Source organism: Varanus komodoensis, unplaced genomic scaffold (genome assembly GCF_004798865.1).
Source record: "Varanus komodoensis strain SLA01 unplaced genomic scaffold, ASM479886v1 scaffold15, whole genome shotgun sequence".
In the NCBI taxonomy this organism is placed as follows: Eukaryota; Metazoa; Chordata; class Lepidosauria; order Squamata; family Varanidae; genus Varanus; species Varanus komodoensis.
The window spans coordinates 25809616-25830685 of NW_025335440.1; the positions used below are offsets into that span (position 1 = coordinate 25809616).

The 21070-nt window shown below is 42.6% G+C and overlaps 1 protein-coding gene across 1 annotated transcript in view; it reads left to right on the plus strand.

The window, feature by feature from the left end:
- Positions 1–21070, plus strand: part of CUBN (cubilin) — a 180362-nt gene that overhangs the window by 29905 nt on the left and 129387 nt on the right. Inside the window, exons 17-23 of the mRNA XM_044424708.1 lie at positions 2851–3013; positions 3375–3565; positions 8868–9024; positions 10084–10262; positions 11227–11389; positions 12224–12440; positions 13143–13273. Of these exons, the coding sequence (XP_044280643.1) occupies positions 2851–3013; positions 3375–3565; positions 8868–9024; positions 10084–10262; positions 11227–11389; positions 12224–12440; positions 13143–13273 (1201 nt within the window). The remainder of the gene's footprint in view (positions 1–2850; positions 3014–3374; positions 3566–8867; positions 9025–10083; positions 10263–11226; positions 11390–12223; positions 12441–13142; positions 13274–21070) is intronic.

Below are 21070 nucleotides of genomic sequence, written 5' to 3' on the forward strand. Positions count from 1 at the left end.
CATATTTGTGAATTAGAGCCTGGGAGTTAGAGAATACAGGTTCAAAAGGAAACAAGTTGTAACTCTATAGCCCCATTCAAGTGTTCTGAGTGCGCAATCCTATGCTTGTTGAGACAGAGTTGGGGCATGCTGGGAGCTGTAGGTCTGTTTTCTGTCTGAACTTGCATAAGACTGTGCCTTAAATCCCCTGCATAAGTAGAAGGGGACCCTACCTGTCAGTCTCCCCGAACTGGTAGGCAACTGTGTTGGGGTGTATTTTCTAGTCCAGTGATTCCAGAGTTCTAAATGGGGCATGGAGTGGATGCAGATTGAATTCATAGTTGGAAGAGGGGCCTTGTTTTAGTGTAGTCCAAATTCTTGTTCAGGGCAGGCTCCACAATGTGGGATACCATTTCGTCATCCCTAAAAGATGGCTGTGGAGACTCTGCTTAAGGCTCTGTACAAAATACAGAAAATACAGAACCCACACCACCCTTCAAAGCAGTTTGCTCAACTGCTCAATTGCACTGAGCAATTAAGATAGTCAAACTAAGCTCTGCTGCCATTTCCACCCATTTGTTCTAGTCCAGCCTTCTGGACCAACAAAGAACAACTCTGATCCATCTTCCATGCTTCAGTCATTTGGATAAGGAATGCAGATGCTCTGCCAGAGATGGGAGAAGGTGGCAAGGATGGCCATGGAGGGAAACAGTCATGTGCCCAAGTCCACTTGTCCTTGTGAGATTCTAATGGCATGAGGCAATTGATCTGAAGAGGGTTTATCTCTAGCATTACTCCTCCATAGAGTAGTTTCATTGATACTTAAGCCAATGGACTAATGCAGGCCCTATCCAGTCCACAGATCTACACTGTGCAGGACTAACAACATACATTGATCTATATTTTTCATGAGAAATGTCCATATGTTCAGAGAAATAATTCTGTGAATAGAAAATGTAACAAATGCCTGCTAGATGGCACAGGTGCCATTATCTACTGCTTCAAATAAATGAATAAAGCAAAGGCATGATGCCAAAAGCTTTGAAACAAGATGCAAAGAAAGATTTGTTTTCATTGCTGTCTGAATATGACTGCAAACAAATTGTTCCTGTTATGTCATCTAAGTAATATTAAAAGAAACATGCCTTATAGGACAAGCACAATAATTTCCTAGATATGTTGAATCATTTTGGAGCTTCTGTCATGAATAAGAAAAGCTATGTGAAGGGACAGAATATAAAATAAACATTTAAAAAGTATTTCAACAGTAAGTTCTTATCTCTGTCTACAGAAAAATTATCCCCTTCAGTTGTGTCTGAAACGTTTCCTATGAGATTAGCTTTAGTGAGTGAAAATACTGCATGAGCTGTAATACCATACCCTTGGCCATGCAATGAGAAAGGACTAAAAGACCTATTCTTTTCAATACGGAGGTTTTAAAAAGGGGGTGAAAAAGTACTTTTAAATAGCTAATATGGGTGTACTCTATAGACAGAAAAGAGTGCTGCTGTTTCCAGCCCATTTGGCTGGAGAGAAACTGTGGCTGTAGGATTTTGTTTTTCTGAACACATATAGGATTGTGCCCCATGCACCCTACAGCTCCCAGCATGCAGCACCGAATCATGTTGTCAGGCTTTTTTCTCACTAAACATGGACAGGAGAATGCAGTAATAGCGTAATTTCTAACATTTTGACTTTCAGTGACCATGTTGCTTAGAAATTCCATGATCTTTACAACTAGAATTATCTTTAATACTGAGTGGAGAAATCCAAAGGTACAGCTCCTCTGTCTGGAGGGAACTGGGATGTGGTGGAAGCCACCCCTCTGCCTGGGGAGAGGAGCACAGCTGGTCACAGGGGTGAGCTTTGTCCTGGAGGATTGGGGTCTCCAGATGATGGTAGGCCCCAAATGGTGACATTCTGGAGGTAGAATCAGGCCACCAGCACAAAGCTGGCATAGCTAATAACCTCCCACAAAGAAACACTGGGTGAAGGTTAGAATTCACATGTGTGAGGAACAGACAGAAAAACCACCAGGAGAAGACTGCCTCCTCCTTTCTGCAAGCAAGCAGGGCTTGGGGAATGATGGCTTGTCCACAACTTCATTTATATAACACTCTTAAATGGCACTTAACTTCCTAACCCACCGAGGACTGTTCTCCTTGTTGCTTCTATAAAGCCCTTAATTGACAGTATTTGTCATGGCATTAGCAAGCTTCTAGGAACAGCAGAACATGTCCAACCCAGTTTTTCTTCCATTTTCTCATCAGCAGCTCTTGCACTTAAGCCCTAAAATGGTTTTAACAACCACTAAAACAAGGTAATTCAAAAGCTAGCCTGGAGGTGTATGATAAAATTCTATGCACATATACTCAAAGTCCCTTTGAGCTCAAGGGGACTGACCACTAGAATTTTTTAAAATTTTATTTAAAACATCTATATGCTGTCCTTTACAACGTCTCAGGATGGCTTACAACATTAAAATCGGAAAACAATCCATGAACAATAACAATAAATAGGAATAATAGATGCACAATTCAAACAATTCATGCATGTGTGTGTGTATGGCTCTCTGCCTTGGGTTTCTCACTAGTGGAAAAAGGTAGGGTATAAATGTATGTGAATGATAATATAGATTCAGTACAAATAAGCTTTTCCTTCATTCATGTATTTCTAGGGTAAATGAAACAAACAAGTAAACAAGAGCTGAATAGTATAAAACAACAAATATAAACCAAGAGCTCAGAATTTCAGAGCAGCATAAAAGACGGCAGGACTAAATGAATTGGGAAAGTTCAACATCTGTCCATATATATGTCTTCATGGTGTGTGACTGTGACAGAGGATATGTGTGCTTATGCCTTTGTTTAGATTCGGGATGGTCTCCTCCCTCAGGACCCCCTCCTTGGAAAGTACTGCAGTACTAGCTTGCCCCCACCTCTTCAAACCACCGGTCCCTACGGCTGGGTCCACTTCCATTCCAATGGCTTCGGTAGTGACAGAGGCTTCCATATCACATACACAACAGCACCTGGTAAGTGTTCTTGTGCAAGCGTGACACAGCTCGTTCAGGGCAGGCCCGCAAGGTGATCGGGTCCCAGGAGCCAGGTGCCAGGCTGCTGGTGGCAACCTGCTGTGTAGGCCATGCAACTTGGCTCCTGTGTAGGCCATGCAACTTGGCTCTACAGCCTGCCTGTAGATTCCTGTCCCACTACAAGCACTGAAGTGAGATCCAGCTTTCTGTCCTTTTTATGTGGAATGGGAAGGGGCAGCAGCTTGCCCTTTGCCTCAAGCAGAGGATTATCTTGGGCCGACCCGTAGCTCTTTAGGGAATGAATCCTGTGGGCATGTGGCATTGGATGCCAGAAGCAACCATTTCTTTTTCATTAACACAGCTGATCCCAACTGTGGAGGAAATTATACAGACAGCAGCGGGGTTATCATGTCCCCTTACTGGCCGAATTCTTATCTTTACAACCGGCAGTGCATCTACATCATCCAACAGCCACCCAGTGAAAAGATCCATCTGAATTTCACACACCTGGAGCTGGACAGTCATCCCAGTTGCTCTTGGAATTACATCGAGGTGATTTTTAAAAAATAAAACGGTTTGCTATTTTGGAAAGAATAGCTGTGCAGTAAACTAGATGAGACACAGTATATCCCAGGATACTTTAAAAAAACTACTTAAAAAAGGTAATCCTGGGAGGTTGGGAATCAGTCACTGATGGTGGGTGGGGAGACACTGCCCTGTTACTCCTGCACTGTATTCCTGATATAGAATTGGGCCAAGGACAATGATTAACCCCTGTGGTCCTGATCCAAATTAGAGTGATCTGTAGATGCTTTCAAAATAAATGTTAAGCAATGGGGAATACAGTCATGCACTTCAAGTCTATTTTACTGGGAGGAAAAATAAGTGATGGAGGTGAGTTTCTACCCTACTATCATTATGAAGAGACATTTCATTAGCGTCCAAAATCCACAGAGGACAAGGAACAAGAGGAGTGCAATTGACCAAAGGTAATGGTAGACGAGCTAGAAAACTTAGCTGTGATGAGCTGCCGCATTATTACATCCATATGCTTGACCTCCTGGGCTAGTGTGTGCCAAATTCATGATAAGGATAAGAGATGCTCAGTAGACTTGCTTTGCCAGAGACATACCCTGCAAAGGTTTGTGTGCCGTTCAGAATCTTATACAAGGCTGAATTTCATCAGAAGTTGCCTCTTCCAACACAAGGTGTAATGAGAGAAGTACAACAGTGGGGGTTTTCCCTCCATTAGAGTCTTAAAGGTACAGGAATACGCCTTTTCCCTAGACAAGGTAATTCCAAAGCCAGAATTATTTTGGCCCTGTTCCAAGAATCATGGAGTTCAGTTAACCCAAAGGGCTTTAGATTTTTTGTTTGCTTTTCTCAAATGGCAGCTGTATCTCATTGCATGGCAAATCTCCTTTGAAACTGGACACTGCAGGAAGATGGAAAAATATTCTGCCTCCTACAATCGAAGGGTGGTATGGCTTTGATTTAGAAAATAGAAATTAGGAATAAGATTACTGATTCATGATCATTTTACATGCCTGAGCAGATTCATATGGGAAACTACTATTTGAAATTATGTCCAGCGTAAGAGATATTGTTCTATTTAGTTAAAATATAATGGACAAGTTATAAAAGAAAGCATTAAAACAAACAAACCTGAGAAGAGTTTCACCCACAGGTTCCCTTTGGCAACTTCCCTCAACCTGGTACCCTGTAAGGGTTGGATCCAGATTTACTCTGAATCAAGTGTGCATGTAGAAGTGGACTTCCTCATGCCTGTCTTCCCAAAGAATTTCTTCTAGCCCCCTAAAGATGTACACAGACAGTCAGGAGACCCTGCTGAATGGGGCAAACCATGGTTTGGGAGGGGGCGAAGGTGAGCTCTCTTGGAAGACAGATTCTGGATCTACTCCAGATGTGTTGGACTGAAATTCCCATAATTCCCAGTCATCATGCTGCTGGGCTGAGGTTGATGGGAACTGGACTGCAACACATGTTGGGAAGGCCATGAGATATGGTCAGCTGTTCAGAGAACTGAAGTTATAGGTTTTGCCAGGCACTTTAACTGATCGCTTATCCCTGTCCTGAGGCTCTTGGCCATTGCCTTGGGGTCATGGGACTTATTTTTCTTTCTTTTAGTTTAAAACTCACTTTGTGAGCAAAACCAAAATCCGCTCCTGAAAACTATCTCTAACATACACCGAGTTTCATCTGCAGCCTTAGCTACAGAAGTTTTATTACAGTAAGAGCATCATTTCTTCCCTAGACACCGGTTGGAGTGAAGTGTAATTAATTTCCAAATAAAGGGGAAGCCTGGTGTGTAATGAAAACAGACAGCTTTTGTTTGTTTGGGCTCATAATTCCCTTCTCTAATTGCTGGCAAAACAACAATGAAATTCACTGCAACAAGAGAAGCAAAGCCATTCCAATTGGGCACAATCCGTTCGAATTCGTTCAGTGTGGCTGTTACTCTTTTCTTTCGGGAGCAGATCTTGGTTTGCTTCCAAGGGCAGCACTAGGTACCAAAAAGATCTGGTGAACAGGCCTGAAGGATAAAAGACATGCACAAAATTGCATATGCTAATTTACATTAATTTACATATGTACTAAGGTCTGTGCCTACTAAGGTCTGTGCCTATCTAAGGGATGTATGAATAGGGGAAAAGGGATAGGAGGGCATTCGGTTTCAGGAAAACCCTCAGACAGAAAAAATCAGGAAGTGATGCTGATGTGGGCAAATGCCATCTAATCCAGGGAGATCAGATGGAAGTGAATCAATCAGGGCTGCAAGCACCTTTATTTCAGCAAGTGTCCATGGACAGCAGGGTGTGTGGCAAATGGCTTCCCAGAGATTCGGAGCTCCAGATGGCAGTTTCAGGGCTCCAACCTCAGTGGGCCTCCCTTGACACCATCTCTGTTTGCTTCGAGGGGTCTGGCAATTTCTCCTCAGCCCAAGCTCAGAATCATTAATTCAGTTGAAGCCTGGAAGCATAGAATGCTGTGAAAAGGCCAATATTGTTACAACTTGAGATATGAAAAAGGGTTATTCCCTTTCCTGGCTGAAAGGCTATAAAACTTCATTTAGTATTTATTTATAATCCATCCACATGTGTCAGATTTTAGCAACTTGGTTGCTGTTGTAAAATAAAAAATAACCAGAACAATACAGGCACTTTAAAAGCCTCCCGTCCCAGAAAAAATAATTTTAATATCTGCTCAGTAGTTAACTTTGAAGAGGGCGATGGTAGGAGGAAACGGAAGAAATGGCTGTTTAAAAAGTGCTGTTTGATGCTTTAAAAGTCCACAAAGTCCTCACATGCACTGCAGATAAGTAGGTTATCTATTATGGTTGCTAGAAATGGCATTCAGATCTTGTGATTTGCATACTCAGAAGGAGAGCTGCTGTTGCAGGGTTTGAGAAAGTTACAGAACCTGGAGTCTGAATCCAGGCTTTCTAGATCAGTGATGGCGAACCTTTTACAGACCAAGCACCCAAACTACAACCCAAAACCCACTTATATATCGCAAAGTGCCAACTCAGCAATAAAACCTGAAAACTGAGGTTTTAGTTTAGAAAAAAACAAACAAACCCACAGCCAGTCCAAGCAAATATATACATATCCTTGGCAGTGCACTAACCGGCCATACGAAAGCTCGGATGAATCGTGGCTGATGAGTCGTGACGTCATCGCCTGGCACAGCTACTCCTTTCAGAGCATGCGCATGGCCCCTGTGAGTGCTGTTATCCGATGTTCGGGCGATGCTGGGGTGATGCTGCAGTGACTTTGCTCACGTGCCAACACAGGGGGCTCTGCATGCCTGCTGTGCCATGTGTGCAATAGGTTTGCCACCATTGGCCCAACCCTACCATGGTGCACACCCCTAAACCTAATATAGGGGTAAAATACCAATGAACATAGGAAGATTTTGAAGAAGCCTTCCTTGAGTAGCTTTTTCTGCGCAGCTCATCATTTCTGCCCATTCTAAACACATTCCAAAAATAAAAACCATGTCAGGACACCCACTTTTTGCAACCCTAACCCAACTCTGTTGCACACACCTAACCCTAATAGAGGGTGAAAGTTCCATGGAAAAGGGCGATTTTGAAAAAGCCTTCCTTGAGTAGCTGTTTCTGCACTGCTCATGATTTCTGCCCATTCTAAACACATTGCAACCATCAAAATCATGCCAGGACACCTCGTTTTTGCAGCCCTAACCCAGTGAAGGTGAACCTTTTAGCGACCAGGTGCCCAAACTGCAACCCAAAACATACTGATTTATCGCAACGTGCCAACACTGCAATAAAACTTTAAAACTGAGTTTAGAAAAAACAACTCACAGCCAGTCCAAGCAAATATATACATATCCTTGGTAGCACACTGACCGGACATGCGAAAGTTCAGATGAGTCTCGGCTAATGAGTCTGTGGCTTGTGATGTCATCGCGTGGCTCTGCTACTCCTTTCCGAGCATGCTCATGGCCCCTATCTGTGCTGTTATCCAATGCTATGATGCTGGGGTGACTTGGCTCATGTGCTGACAGAGAGGGCTCTGTGCGCCCACTGTGGCACGTGTGCCAGAGGTTGGCCACCACTGTTCTAGATCATTTATTTAATATACAAGCATGTTCAATAACAGAGTGAAGTCAAGTCAGGAATAGTTTGTTGAAAGATGACTATGTGTCTTCTTCTAAGGCATTTAATTTTTTATGCAATTTTTTTTAACATGCTCACTTTTGCAGGGAGGTTTCCTGATATAATACAGTTTGGAAGTTATTTTTATTAATATACACGTTTGTGTGTTTGTGCGTGTCAGGCAACTCCCTATTCACCACAAGATCTGCATTTTCATGCTTTATGCCATGGGATAAAAGTGTACATTTTGAGTATGAACTTCTGTTAACATTTTTTCTGGATCAGAAATGATTAAAAAATAGAGATAATCACTTGGAATAATAATAATAGAGACAATAATTTGGAAACGTGATTGAGGCAAACCATATATTCACTAGGAATTTGGATTCCTCACTGAGTTTGGTACTTGGTTATTTTCCCATTTGTGATCACAACAACGTATTTGATGAAGAGATACCATACTTACTGAAGCTTGAAGGTTAAAATAGTAAATGCTGGCAAATTCCTGGGTATGGAGGCGTTCATTGGTCACATGCCAGCATCTCTGAAATGTATTGCAATGGGAGACTGAGAGTACGGTAGTTTCAGCAAGGGGTAAAGCACTGCCTTTAAACTTTGCAAATTTTATTCTCCTTCTCACCTAACAGCGTGCACACACACAGGGAATTCTCAGCATTTGGAAGAGCAAACTTCATGTAAAATTTAGGAGCTAGATGGATGTTCTTAGGGCCAATTGGAAGGAGACTCAGGTGATGAGCTCTGGTATTTCCCACTAGATCAGTACTTTGCCCACCAGTGCTGGGCTCCGCGTGTCATGGCAAGGTTCAAGGCTGCAGCACCTGAGTTGTGAATGCGTGAGAGGGCCTGCCTACTTTTGCTCCCCCGCAGAAACTTTCTCCCAAAAGTTAGATGCAGGAAAGCGCAGCCGGCAGGTGAAAAATATCCCGGTTGTCGTTCTTATGGGTGGCTTCTGCCAATGGAAATAAGAGGGAGAGAGTGCCCAGTCCTCTGCACAACAACTTTCAGTGAGGAAAGAAGCAGCAGCTCTCATGCCAAGATCACCTGGGTAGGCACCAATTGTGAGACTTGGTGCTTGGATGTTTTACCTTCATTTGGCATATGTAGTAGCCTGGAGCAACTGAAGACACAAAATTATCCAGTTGTGGTCTGATAATCAAATCTGACATGATTTCATATTCTTTCATGGGTTAGGTCCGAAATGGCAACACCGAGATGTCTCCCCTAATCGGCAAGTTCTGTGGCAATGCGACTCCTTCAGTGATAACTTCCAATAGCAACAGACTCTGGATCAAGTTTCGGTCTTACACTGCAGCCCACAAGTCTAGCTTTAGGGCTGTTTATGATGTTGGTAAGAGAAACTGGTCTTTAGTGTCCTAACTGCTCACCCCGGAAACAGTGGAACCAATTTATTATTCCTTGCCAGTGCAAGATTCATTTCTGAGCAACCTCCTCCCCCACTCCCAATTGTTTCTCAACATGGGTGCAGTTTAGTCCCCATTCTAAAAATCGACAAGGCTGCAGTCCTGGCAGGGAGAGCTTGAAGTAAAGATGTGCTGGTATGTTTGTAATTTTGGCCCCTCCTCCTTTGCCTTCACCCAATCGGCCCTCAATCTGAAAGAGGCTTTGCAACCCATATGGGACATATCGTTTATTTATGTAATATGTTGACAGTTTCAACATACTAAATAAATACCTGATTCAGTATGGCTTCTTCAGATAGCCTGCTTTTACTGATGCATCTTGATTTCTTTCAGTGTTGATGGCAATGAATGGTTGCATGCTTCATTCAATGCCCTCAGTGTAGGTGTGCCCAGCAGCATGTATGTTAGAGCTAAAATGGCCACACAGCTTGGGCTCCTCTAGCCATGAATGTTGCTGGCCTTAGGAACACAGGAAGCTGCTTATACTGTGTCACTCCATCTAGCCCAGTACAGCCAACACAGGCAGGCAGCAGCTCTTCCAGCTTTTAGGCAGGATTGATTCCTAGCCCTAGCTGGAGATGCCGGGAATGGAAGCTTTGGACCTCCTGCATGCAATGTGTATGCTCTATCACTGAGGTTTATCCACTTCCCCAAGTTTAGGGATGATGAAAAGGTAAGAGCTGAAGTTCCCCCAAGCCTCTCTTGGTCACAAATTTCTGCAATTTTCACCTTCTTTCTGTCAGTTATTTCATTTCTGCAGCTAGATGTTCATTTACTCCTAATGTCCCCCACAGGCATTCTTCCTTCTTCCTTTTTCCCACCTGAGAACCAAAAGCTGGAATGGTTGACCATGTACTCAATGGCTAATTTAAATTTTTAATGGAGATTTTAAAGTTTCAGTCCCTGCAATGAATTTCTTTGTTCTAAAAGGAAATTGCTTTATGCACAAACTGGAATAATGACTAATTCTCCTTTTCTCTTGGCAGTGTGTGGGGGAACCTTGTCTGGCAATGGAGTTATCAGATCCCCCTATTATACCAGGGCATTGTCTCATGGCAAGATCTGTGAGTGGATCATCTCCCAGTCGGAAGGGCATGTGGTGATTCTGAATTTCACTGACTTCTGGATTCATAGTACCACAACCTGTAACTTGGATTATGTTGAGGTGAAGGTCATTTCTATTCATCACAAACTGAATCTATAAATTCACAGATATCCTTGATACACAATCAACACAAACATTTCATATATTGGTAGGTGTAAGCTATATTCACAAGCCTACTTGGAATGGGAGGTAAGCCTTTGTGAATTACGAGTATGGGACTTCTATTGTGAGAAAGCATATTTAGGACTGAGATCTTAGGGAGATGGGTATGTACACATTGATTTCAATGGAACTTACAACTAAGCAGTGGTGAAAATAGAACATTCTGACTTTGAAATTAATGGTCTAATGGCCCCTCTTTTAAATTGCAATGTGAATTCATTTACTTTAGAATCTGATAAGGTTACCTTGCTGCCTTTGGAGACCCACCTGCTCATTGTACTGTGTGGCCCCTAAATTTCTACCACAAAGTATGGCTGGGGGAGATATTCATTTGGTTCACATTGTAATGTGGTCCTACCTGACTTGCATTTCCTAAGTCAATATGTGAATATAGCTCTCCTTCAGTCTTCACACTTCTCTGAATAGTGCAATACAGTTCTCCAGGCAAAACAACCATATAAAAATAAATATATCAGGGGAATGTGTATACATGAATTCACATATTAGTGAAGTTAACATACAAAAAAGCACCATAGCAAGGCAAGCTGTTTGAAAAAATACATATCCCCGAGGTTTCGGCAAGGGGCGGCATAGAAATGTTATAATAATCATCATCATCATCATCATCATCATCAGGAGGAATGAGCAAGGCAGTTCTGTGTGGGAATTAAAAAAGGAAGAAATCTTACACTGATGTGGAAATGGGACAAAAGAAAAGTAAAATTCTTTTGTAAAGCAAAAGTAAAGCAAAACTGAGAAACTGAGAGTAACCAAAATTGACACACATCTAAAGTCCTTCTGATTACATGATGCACTTAGGATTGTGACAAATGTCATAGATTTGCACTTTTCACACCTGCAGATCAGAGATGGCAACAACATGAATTCTCCTGTTTTGGGGAAATACTGTGGTGGAGTTGTACCTTCAATAGTTCAGTCCACACGCAATTTTCTCTATGTAAAATTCAGAGCTTCATCTGTTACCAACCTTGGTTTCCAGGCTGACTACAAGTCTTTGGATGCAGGTAATTGCTGGTGTCATTAACTTAGTAATAAAAAAATAAGGGATGACATAATAGACATTTGAAATTAATATGCCATTTCTGGTGGGATTACTATTCTGAGAGAAGAAGGGGGAACTTCAGAACAGGAGATCAGATGTAGCTTTCCTGGTGTCCCAGTCTGTCTGTCCAGGGTTTCCTTTATACTCCTTGATCAGGCTTTGATCTTTCCTGGGTTTGGTGCAGTTTTCCAGCATTCTCCTGAGGCTTCTTTACTGATAGTAAGAGTTTTAAGTTATGATATGCTCGCTTTGCTTCCCTTTCCTTTCATTTTTTGGTATTTTTGACCTTGTCAGTTTGCCTTTGTCCCAACACTGAAATGAGGATACCAAGAGCTTCTCCAAACTGATTTTTGGCTCTTGGGCTAAAAGAAGTTTACTGCTTCTCTTATATGGGACTAACGGGACAATGCAATCTCTGTTGTGATCCTATGCATATCAACACAGAAGCAAGTTCCATTGAATTTGATGGGTTTTACTCTCAAGTCAGTGTATAGGATCACAGATTTTAATCATGCTATTTGTTTTTATTATATGAATATGCTGCCTGTTTTCTTCAAGGAAGCCAAACCAGTTACATAATTCTTCTCTCCATTTTATCCCCACAACAACCCTATGAGGTAGGTTAGGCTGAGAGTCAGTGACTAGCCCGAAATCGCTCAGTGGACTTCCTGGCTGAGTGGAAGCTAGAACCCACATCTCCAGAGTCCCTGCCCACCATTCCAACCACTATGGCATGCTGGCTCTCCATATTTATGAGCCGCCTCTTAAATGATGCACTGTTTTTCATGCCCTGCAGCATGTGGAGGGATTCTCACAGAACTGGAGGGAACCATTGCAAGTCCTGGCTATCTTGCCACATACCCACATGGCATCAACTGTGCATGGACCATCCTAGCCCAGCCTGGTTACCTGATCCGTCTGACCTTCACATCTTTCAACCTGGAATTTGGTTACACTTGCTACCAAGATTACCTTGACATCTATGACAACTTCACTATGACAAAATTGGGGCGGTATGTACATAGTTATTAAAACCAGGGACGGGAAGTCTGAATTTATTAAGGCTCAGTACACACCAACCTGGAAGGAACCCCTTTCAATCTGAGCAGACATACTGGGCTGCTTGTCTGCCTGATGCCTCTGGACTGGACTGTTCAGATAAAATTTCTTTTTTAAGGCCTTTGAAAGACCTGCTCTTCCTTATCACTCATTGCGCCTTTTCAATCAACAGGCATATCCTTCCTCTGCCATACATAATTTCCCATCTCACCCCTTTCAGATGTGCTGTTTTTTCTGGGCAGTCCCGCTGATTCATCCTGTCTTTCCATGGGACTTGCTCTGTGCTTGTCAGTCCCTTGGAATGCCGTATTATGCTGCCCTGTGCCTCCCTTTTTATCCAAAGTGAGGCAATTAGTTAAAAGTGCAACAATATGTCTATTGAAAAGAGAAAAATGCCCCAAAGCTTCCACTATTCCCCAGCCAGCCATCCTGGTGGGAGCTGTGGAACATTTTCTTGTCTAGACAAGTATAGGCTTGCTTCATAAAGGTTTTAAAATAATTTGTGACATACTTCGTTCCATTCTTCAGATATTTGATTTGCACATTTGTCATCCTCTTATCCTTACATATTCAGCATTATGTAAGCACTGAGTTTGTGACTTCTGTGCAAAAGAAAGTGAACTTTGGACACACTACTTATGATGGATTTGGCACAGGTATTGTGGGAGGTCAGTCCCACCATCTGTGACCAGCAGTGGCAACACGATGATGCTGCATTTCGTGACAAATCGGAACATCGCTTCAGAGGGATTCTCGGTGAATTATGTTTTCCTGAATGCATCTAGAGGTATGACATTAGATCCACTATGTCCCATAAGTTGTTAAGGCAACCAATCAAAGTTTTGTAAGTCATGACTCTTGCCGCTTTCTGCATCGCTTTTCATCCACATCAATCGCACTAACAAACATAATGATTCTGATAAATCTGAAAAATATGACCAGTAGAAATTAATGAAAAATAATATGGCAGAACTGAATGGCACTAAATTCTTTCCTTGGCATCATATAGATTGGGGGTATTGCTGTTGAAACCTTGAAGGTTGTGTTCTGTTCAGAATTGCAGGCATTACCAGAATTCATTCACACTGTAAATATATTGCCATCACCTCCCCCTTCAGGGTCAAATGATTAGAGCAGATCGAGGCACTTGGGTTATGCCTGATTCAGATACACAAAACTGCAGGGCAGCCTTCCCCAACTCGGCACTCTTCAGGCCTGTTTGACTACAATTTCCATCATGCGGGGCATCTAGAAGGCACCCAGTTGGGGAAGGTTGTTGGAGGGGCATGAGGAGGGTTCATGGGGCACCCTCCATGACACTTTAAGTAAGACCCTAAATGGACACAAGGAGAAAGACCACCCATTGTCCTAAATGGGGGTAGCCTGCCCAGAAGGGCTTGGCATGACTTGATACCTTCCCACCAGTAAGAAGGAGCTGTACTGTGATGAAGGTTTTAATTAGTTGGCAAGGTGAATATTTGAATTTACAGATTTCCACATTAAAAAAGGAATAAATGTTGCTGCCCTTTTGCAATTCAGCAGTCCTTTCTCAATCCTTTGGGGCTGGCTTGAATGATCACTGCAGTCCACTGTGGGTAAGCTGTGGTAAGCTGTAGTGCATGTCAGCTGTAGGACCAGGAGAAATGAAAGCAGCTCTGAGTCAGATGCGGAGGGGGAGGTGGAAGATGTTGCCTGGGAGTCAACAGTGCAAGAGCTGCTGATAAGGGAGAACAGGAGTGCGTGAGCAAAAACCTTCCAGCTGCTGCTCCTCCTGGTCTCTCAGATGGAGGCCAGGCAAGGCTCTTGGAAACCATGGCAACACAGGCTCCTATGAAGAAGAGGCTGGGAAAAGGGAGGCCCCGTGTGGGTAATGCAGCCTTGCGAGAGATTGGCAGCCATAGGAAAAACCCACTTTAGGACAGAGTCAGCCTGAACAGGGAGGGTTCTGGCAGTCAGAGTCAGTGTCCTGTCAGATTTCTTGGGTTATGTTTTACTCAAACAGAGAAGGGTTTAGCAATCCTGTATTAGGCAATGCTTGTGTAGAAATTTTGTCTCCACTGACTGTATGGACAGCTCATCTATAGCCTGAAGCAATGCTTTCAGTTATGTAGCTTATCATAACATGCAAACCGTGGATTGTTACTAGGGTAAACAAACTCCAAATCAGCTTATGGCTTGTTAATCATGGCAACAACCTTGCTGGGTTTGCACATCATGATAAGCCATGGCTGCAGCCCACTGTGGCTTGAAGACTTGCAGGAGCCAGGGGAAAACACCAGGAGTTTCTCAAATTGTCTGATGTTCCCATGGCCCAAGGTTGCCTAGGCTGCATCAACTATTTCCTGCAACCAAACAAATCAGTTTGGAGCTCCGTGCCTGAGGGTAGGGTATAGAAGTAAACAGACTAGTTCTTGTTCTAAGAATATGAAGGCCAAACAGCAGAAGCAACCAAACTAAGGAACAGGACATGCAAGAGAAGAGCTGAAATAAGAGAAATAAAGACTGAGAGAAAACTGCCTGAGCTTAGAATGTGAGGTGAGGGTCCCCTGCTTCGAACCAGTTTGAGCTGGTTTCAGTATCAGCCCATCTGCACTAAGCATGTGTACACTGAGTTGGTGTATAAACTCTGTTAGCTATATTGCTGCTAGAGAGTTGTTTGGTTGCAGATCCTCTCTCCTATGCTCACAGTCTGTCTGAATGAACCTTGCTCACTTCAGCACTGGCATGTTTCCAGACTGAAGTCTTTGCCTATAAGAGCAGTTTTCTGGTTCAGTCCAAATCTTTATAATTGGCTGGCAGGGTGTCCAACAGGGGCTGATAGCACCCCAGGGGCATCCAGGTGTTATGATGTGTGGGTAAAAAGACTCTGGTCCTGTCTTGTTTCTTTGCTGAACCCTGACTGAACATCCAATTTTCTGCTTAGGATGAGACTGAACCCTTTCAAGTGTCTCTCCCCATCAAAGTTCATCCCAGGTTTCCCTGAGAAGGGACTTTGATCATGAGGCCCTGAAACACTTTCACCAGGTTTTAGAGAGAAGCCATCTCTAGCAGCTAGACAAATGGGACGGTACAGCCAAGAAATGTCAGCTATAAACCACAAGTAGCTCGCTGCAAACACAATTCGGGAAAACTCAGGTGGCAACTGGCAGAAACCTGTAACCAGCCCCATCCTTTGGTTTCAGTTGCCTCAGTGCCAACCTATAGTTCAGTTTATCCAGCAGTTCCAGTCCTGGGCATCAAGGGGAAGACACCCTGGATGGATGCTTCCCAACACAGCCAATCCTACCACTTGCGAGCCACCAGAGCTCTCACCACCCTTGGAATTAGCACCACCACAACCATCTCACTGCCTTGGTCACCAGTGCCATCTTCTGCTATAGACCAGCCAATGCCACCCACACCTAGTTTGAGCCTGCCCTGCTATACAGTTCAAAGCCCAAGAGGAGGTTTATGGGACATGACTGCATCTAATGGGGTGCTAGAAGAGTGAGTGGTAAACAGCTACCAGGACTGCCCCAGCAGCACTCCCTATAGACCAGTTCTTTAGAAAAACATAACCCACACTCCACTATGCAATGCGAACCCCACCCTGCTGGGACCAGGAAGAAGCCCCATTGTTTTCCCATCGACAATGAGCCCTCTGCCACAATGACTCCACTCTGGCAGTGGCCAAATCCTGCCAAAGGTCCTTCTGTCCAAGGGCATGTGCTGTACATACCATTGGGCATCATGAACTGGTCCAACACCTTTTCAAAGCGAGCCAGAGTCTTTTCAGAACACCTGATGCAGCCACCTTGCTCAAGGTAAGCAGGTCTAGACCTAGATAATGTATGGTTAGGGACCACCTGGAAATATCAATTGTCCTACCCTGAATTTCTTAACGGATAAAAGTAGGATATAAATGAAGAAATAGTCAAAACAAACAAACAAAGGCGAAGTGACCAATTTCAATGTTATTCCTGTATAACAGAATGCAAAAGTGACCTGTATAATTGACTTGTCCCATGATTTTGAGACCTAACTGCAAGCTGCAGTTTGGGTCCAACCCATTACTATAATTGTCAGTTAATGGATTTCAATACCTATTCAAATCAAGGCACTTGCCTGAACTCTTTCTTCTTAGGAATGAGGCATCATGCATTTATTCCACAGAAGGCCAAAATGCCTCTTTATCCCTCTTCCTGCAAATGCCTGGAGTCTCCCTTCCTTTCTTCCAACTTTGTCAAATGCCCTTAGTTGGTTAGACTGTTCATTGTTCCTCTACCACCCATAAAGACCTCTTTTTGAAAAGCTGTCCTTTTCCAGTTCTTGCTTCACTTCATTTCGCTTCACAGGAGGTATCCTACTATATTCAAGTCTGTCCTGTTCCAGGCATTCCCCAAGTGCTTAACAAAGCTGAACACAAAAAAGTATTATTCATCATGTCTCCGTGTTCCAGGAAATGAGGGCATAGACTTCAAAACATCTGAGAGTGAGGCTGAGTCTCAGGTAGGGGTAGGACAGCTTCCCCCAGTTTGGTGCCTTCAGATATTTTAGATTCTAGCTCCCATCAGCCTCAGCCAGCAGAGCCAGCAATCAGAAATAATGGGGGAGAGTTCCAGTTAGACAAATTTGGAAGGCATCAAGTTGAGGTAACCCAATATAGGTGAATCTCTTTCTGAACTATGTGACTCTTTCACACGTATTCACCCATAAATCTTTCCCATCCCATTTTCACATGGACCTGCAATTATAAATCAATTTGTAGGAATGTTTACATTTTTAAACAGGTATTTTCTTTTGAAGTATATATTTAAAAATAAATTCCATTATGTATTTGAGCACAGAATTGTGTTGCAACATTTGAGAAGCACCAGATGCTGGTAGATAACTAAGTTCCATGCTGTACATTAATATGAGGTGTAAAGATCAGGTCAGTTTGTATCAAAATACTGCCTCTGTGATTGGAGGTAATCTGCAGCCATTTTGGTTAGTAGCCATTGAGAGCCTTCTCCTCCACCTGACCCTTTTAAATATTCCAAATTGGTGGCCATCTCTACAACTAGTGGTAGCAAATTCCACAGTCAGACTATCTGTCCTTTTATCTGTCCTAACTTTCCAGTCAGCTTCATGGGATGACCCTGGTCTCTAGCATTTTTTAAAGAGGAGAAATAGATTTCTTTTCAAAGAGGGAGGTAATGCTGAAAAAACATTCTCACACAGTTTTAGTCAGGGCAGAATTCCCATGCAGTGACCTACAACTGATAATCCTGTTCCAAGTAGGAAGGGGTTAAGTTTATGCACATCCATCTGGGTAATAAAACGGTGACTGAAGCTTTCTGCAAAATGCACTGTTGCTTATTCAGCTTTCAAACAATTCTTGACACACGGGAGGATTTAACATTTCCTTCCTTTCACCGAGAGCACCCAAGATTCAGGGGATCTTGCAAGATTGTTTACATTCCTATAATCTGTTGGGCCTAAAAAAATATTTACCTAATATAGATGTCAGTTATGAATTCTTGTAGTTAGGAAATAAAATCAAAGGCAACCACATATTAGTAAGTGAGAGGTTTTATAACTATTATTAAGTCATGCCATATTTTAAAAGGACTTTTACCATGATATTTATTACAAATAAGCATAGACGATAGGTTCTGCCTGAAGTAAGCAACAGCTAAAGCTCTTCTATCACATTCCCAGCTTAGCCTGCATGCTTTAGCAGCCCGGAAGACATTGGCTGCCTTTCTTCTCCATTTTAGTGTGGAGACTCTCTCCCCACCTGGCGTGCTTCAGAGAGAATGAGGCACCCAGATGGTTTTCTTTAACGGCTCTCTTGTTGCATGGGCCACTACCAAAGGAAGCAGGAAGAAACTATTAATAAACTGGTTAACAGGATGATTGTTCCTGTAGACAGTGTTGAACAGGCATCAAGGACAAGCTGTATCCTTGCCTTTTCCTTGCCCTGCTCTCAGTAGAAGGAAGACCAAATATAAGGGTAGACAAAATACAAGATGGATTGACTCCATAAAGGAAGCCAAAGCCCTGAATTTAGAGGAACTGAGTGGGGCTGTTATGCATAGGGCATTGTGGAGGGCTTTCATACATTGGGTCACAATAAGCTGGAGATGACTTGGCAGCACATAACAATGACAAGCTCTCAATAGGGTTGTGTCCTGCTTTACAAATGGCATTCCTCTATTTGAAGTCTGCCAGAGGACTATTCCCAGTATGAAAGCATCCTCCATTTGAAGATGTCCTCTGTTTGAAGGGCCACCCAAGTAAATAACCAGAAGAAGAAAGAGCAGAATTGAAGCTGCCCCTCAAGAGCCTGGACAGGCATGCCTGGTTAATCTTCTTCACCATACTGAGATGTATTGTAGTACTATTTAAATTATAATCATATTTCTAAATTTGCATTAATGCATATACATTAGCACATGGAAATGGTATGCAATCACTATCCCTTTTGTCTTTCTTTTGGTGGTCTTCTTTTTTGCCTGCCCATTCCTGTACTTGTCCTGGTTCTGCCTTCAACCATATTCTTTTCCTGGTTTTGATTTTCCCTGTTGTCTTGACTGTGTCCTTCATCTAACACTGCAGCCTCTCCTCCAGTCCCAAACCTGTACACTCGGGTTTGGCAGTCTGGAGGCTTCTGGGATCTACTCAGTATCTTCTTTACAGACTGAGAGCAGCCTGCCTTCACAAAACCCAGAGACAATATAGTGCAACATTTCAAAATGCAAACCATTTAAGCATCTTAAACATTGTCAATAAAAAGCTAGCCCTGCTAGGAAAAGATTCATCATATGCCATGAAATGCCTAGGTGTGGAAGAGTCTTAGCCTGGTGCCAAAAAGATGACAATTGTACTACCAGGCAAGCTTCAGTGGGAAGATCATTCCAACATCAGAATGACTGCTTACACTAGAATTAAAGCATTCTGAGCCCATGAATGCATTTTAAGTACCAGAACAGAATGCAGCTCATGGGCCTTTTGGGCACAAAATCACTCTTGGTTGTCCAGTAGATTCAGATCTCCTTTCCATCCACCCGGTTGTAAGCATTGTGGCACTGGCTCTGTGGGCTACCTCTGACCTGGGCACCCGCTTTATTAGCAGGCAGCTACCATTCCACCTACCGGGGTGAGTCTCTCTTGCTGCCTGATGTGGAAGTGTCCCTCCAACAGACTCTAATGTGCTCTGTAGTTTGGATGAGAAATGCAAGAGTGGGTGCAGTCCTGCTATTTTCTCCTTTGTCCCAACACACCACCTTCCTTTGGATATTGGCGAACTGCTTTTGTTCAGCCATCTAGTCTTTTAACAAACTCAGTTTCTGTTATTGCTGGAACCCTTAAGAGCACCACTGAATTTAAAAATTGAAGCAGTTCCTGAAATAGCTTTGCTGTTAATATTTGACAGAAATAGATGGAAATGGACATTAAAGAATTAATAATAAATTTGGTAACAGCAGCAAAATTGATAATAGCAAAGAATTGGAGGAGAAGCGGGATCTTCAGTTAATTGAATGGTATAAAAAAATTTGGACTATAGCTTTTAATGAGAAGTTGACATGTGGGATAGGATGAAAAAGGACTGATAAAGAAGAATTATTTTAATGATATATGGAGTTCGTTAATTGAATATGTATTAGTAAAAGGGAAGGGTACTAAACCTTCAGTTGATTCAATTCTGGATGGAAGGAGTATTCCTGAAAGAGTGGAAAGTTAGGGGGAGGATGAAAGAAATGAAGGTATAAATATTAAGTAGAAGTAAGGTGGAGGAAAGAAAGGAAGGTATAAATATTATGTAGCCACAGTTCCAGTGGCCAGGTGCACTAGTTGTGTTTTGTTTTGTTTTTTCTGTATTTTGTGTTGTTTTAAATTTTTATGATGTATTTTATACTTGTCTTTTTAAATTATGTTATATTTTTTTAAAAGGAGCACCTTAAAAAAAAAAAAAAAAAGGAACTGCCAGCCTGTGCATATTGCATACTGGTAATGATCCAGAGGAATTGCTTATCTCCATCAAATCCTTCTTCCGAAGGCACTTTAAATATATTTCATTGCTTAGCTTAAGATTGTATCTGAGAATCCACATCCTATAATGTATCTATGTATGTAGAAACTCATTCTTGTACACTGACGCATGAAGTCAGAGGTGGTGGCTCTCTCGTGGAATTTAGCACAGATGTGTACACAGATGTGTAGTTTATCATACTTATTCTTCCTTTGGGAAGCACAGGATAGCTTGTGTTGGGTTTCCAGGCAGTCTCTCCTCCAGGCAGTAGCCAAGCCAAGCCAAACTTAGCTTTAGCAGTGTAAGCTTCATGTGACCTTAGGCCTTTAGCTGGAACTTTGCTGGCAGTGACAAAGGGGCTTTGTCTGCCTGTATTCTTCCGTGTTGTCTCATAGATCTATCTAGAATGAAACCGTTAATTTCTTCTGATTCTTCTTTTTACTTCTGATTTCATTTTGCAGGGGATTCGGGCTGTGTGGGAATGAACTCATAGATTTAAATTGTATCTGTGTGGCTTTCAGAAGGGCTGTTTAGGTGGAGTGGGGAGCCTATGGTTCCTTGGATGTTGTTGAATTTCATCTCCCCTGT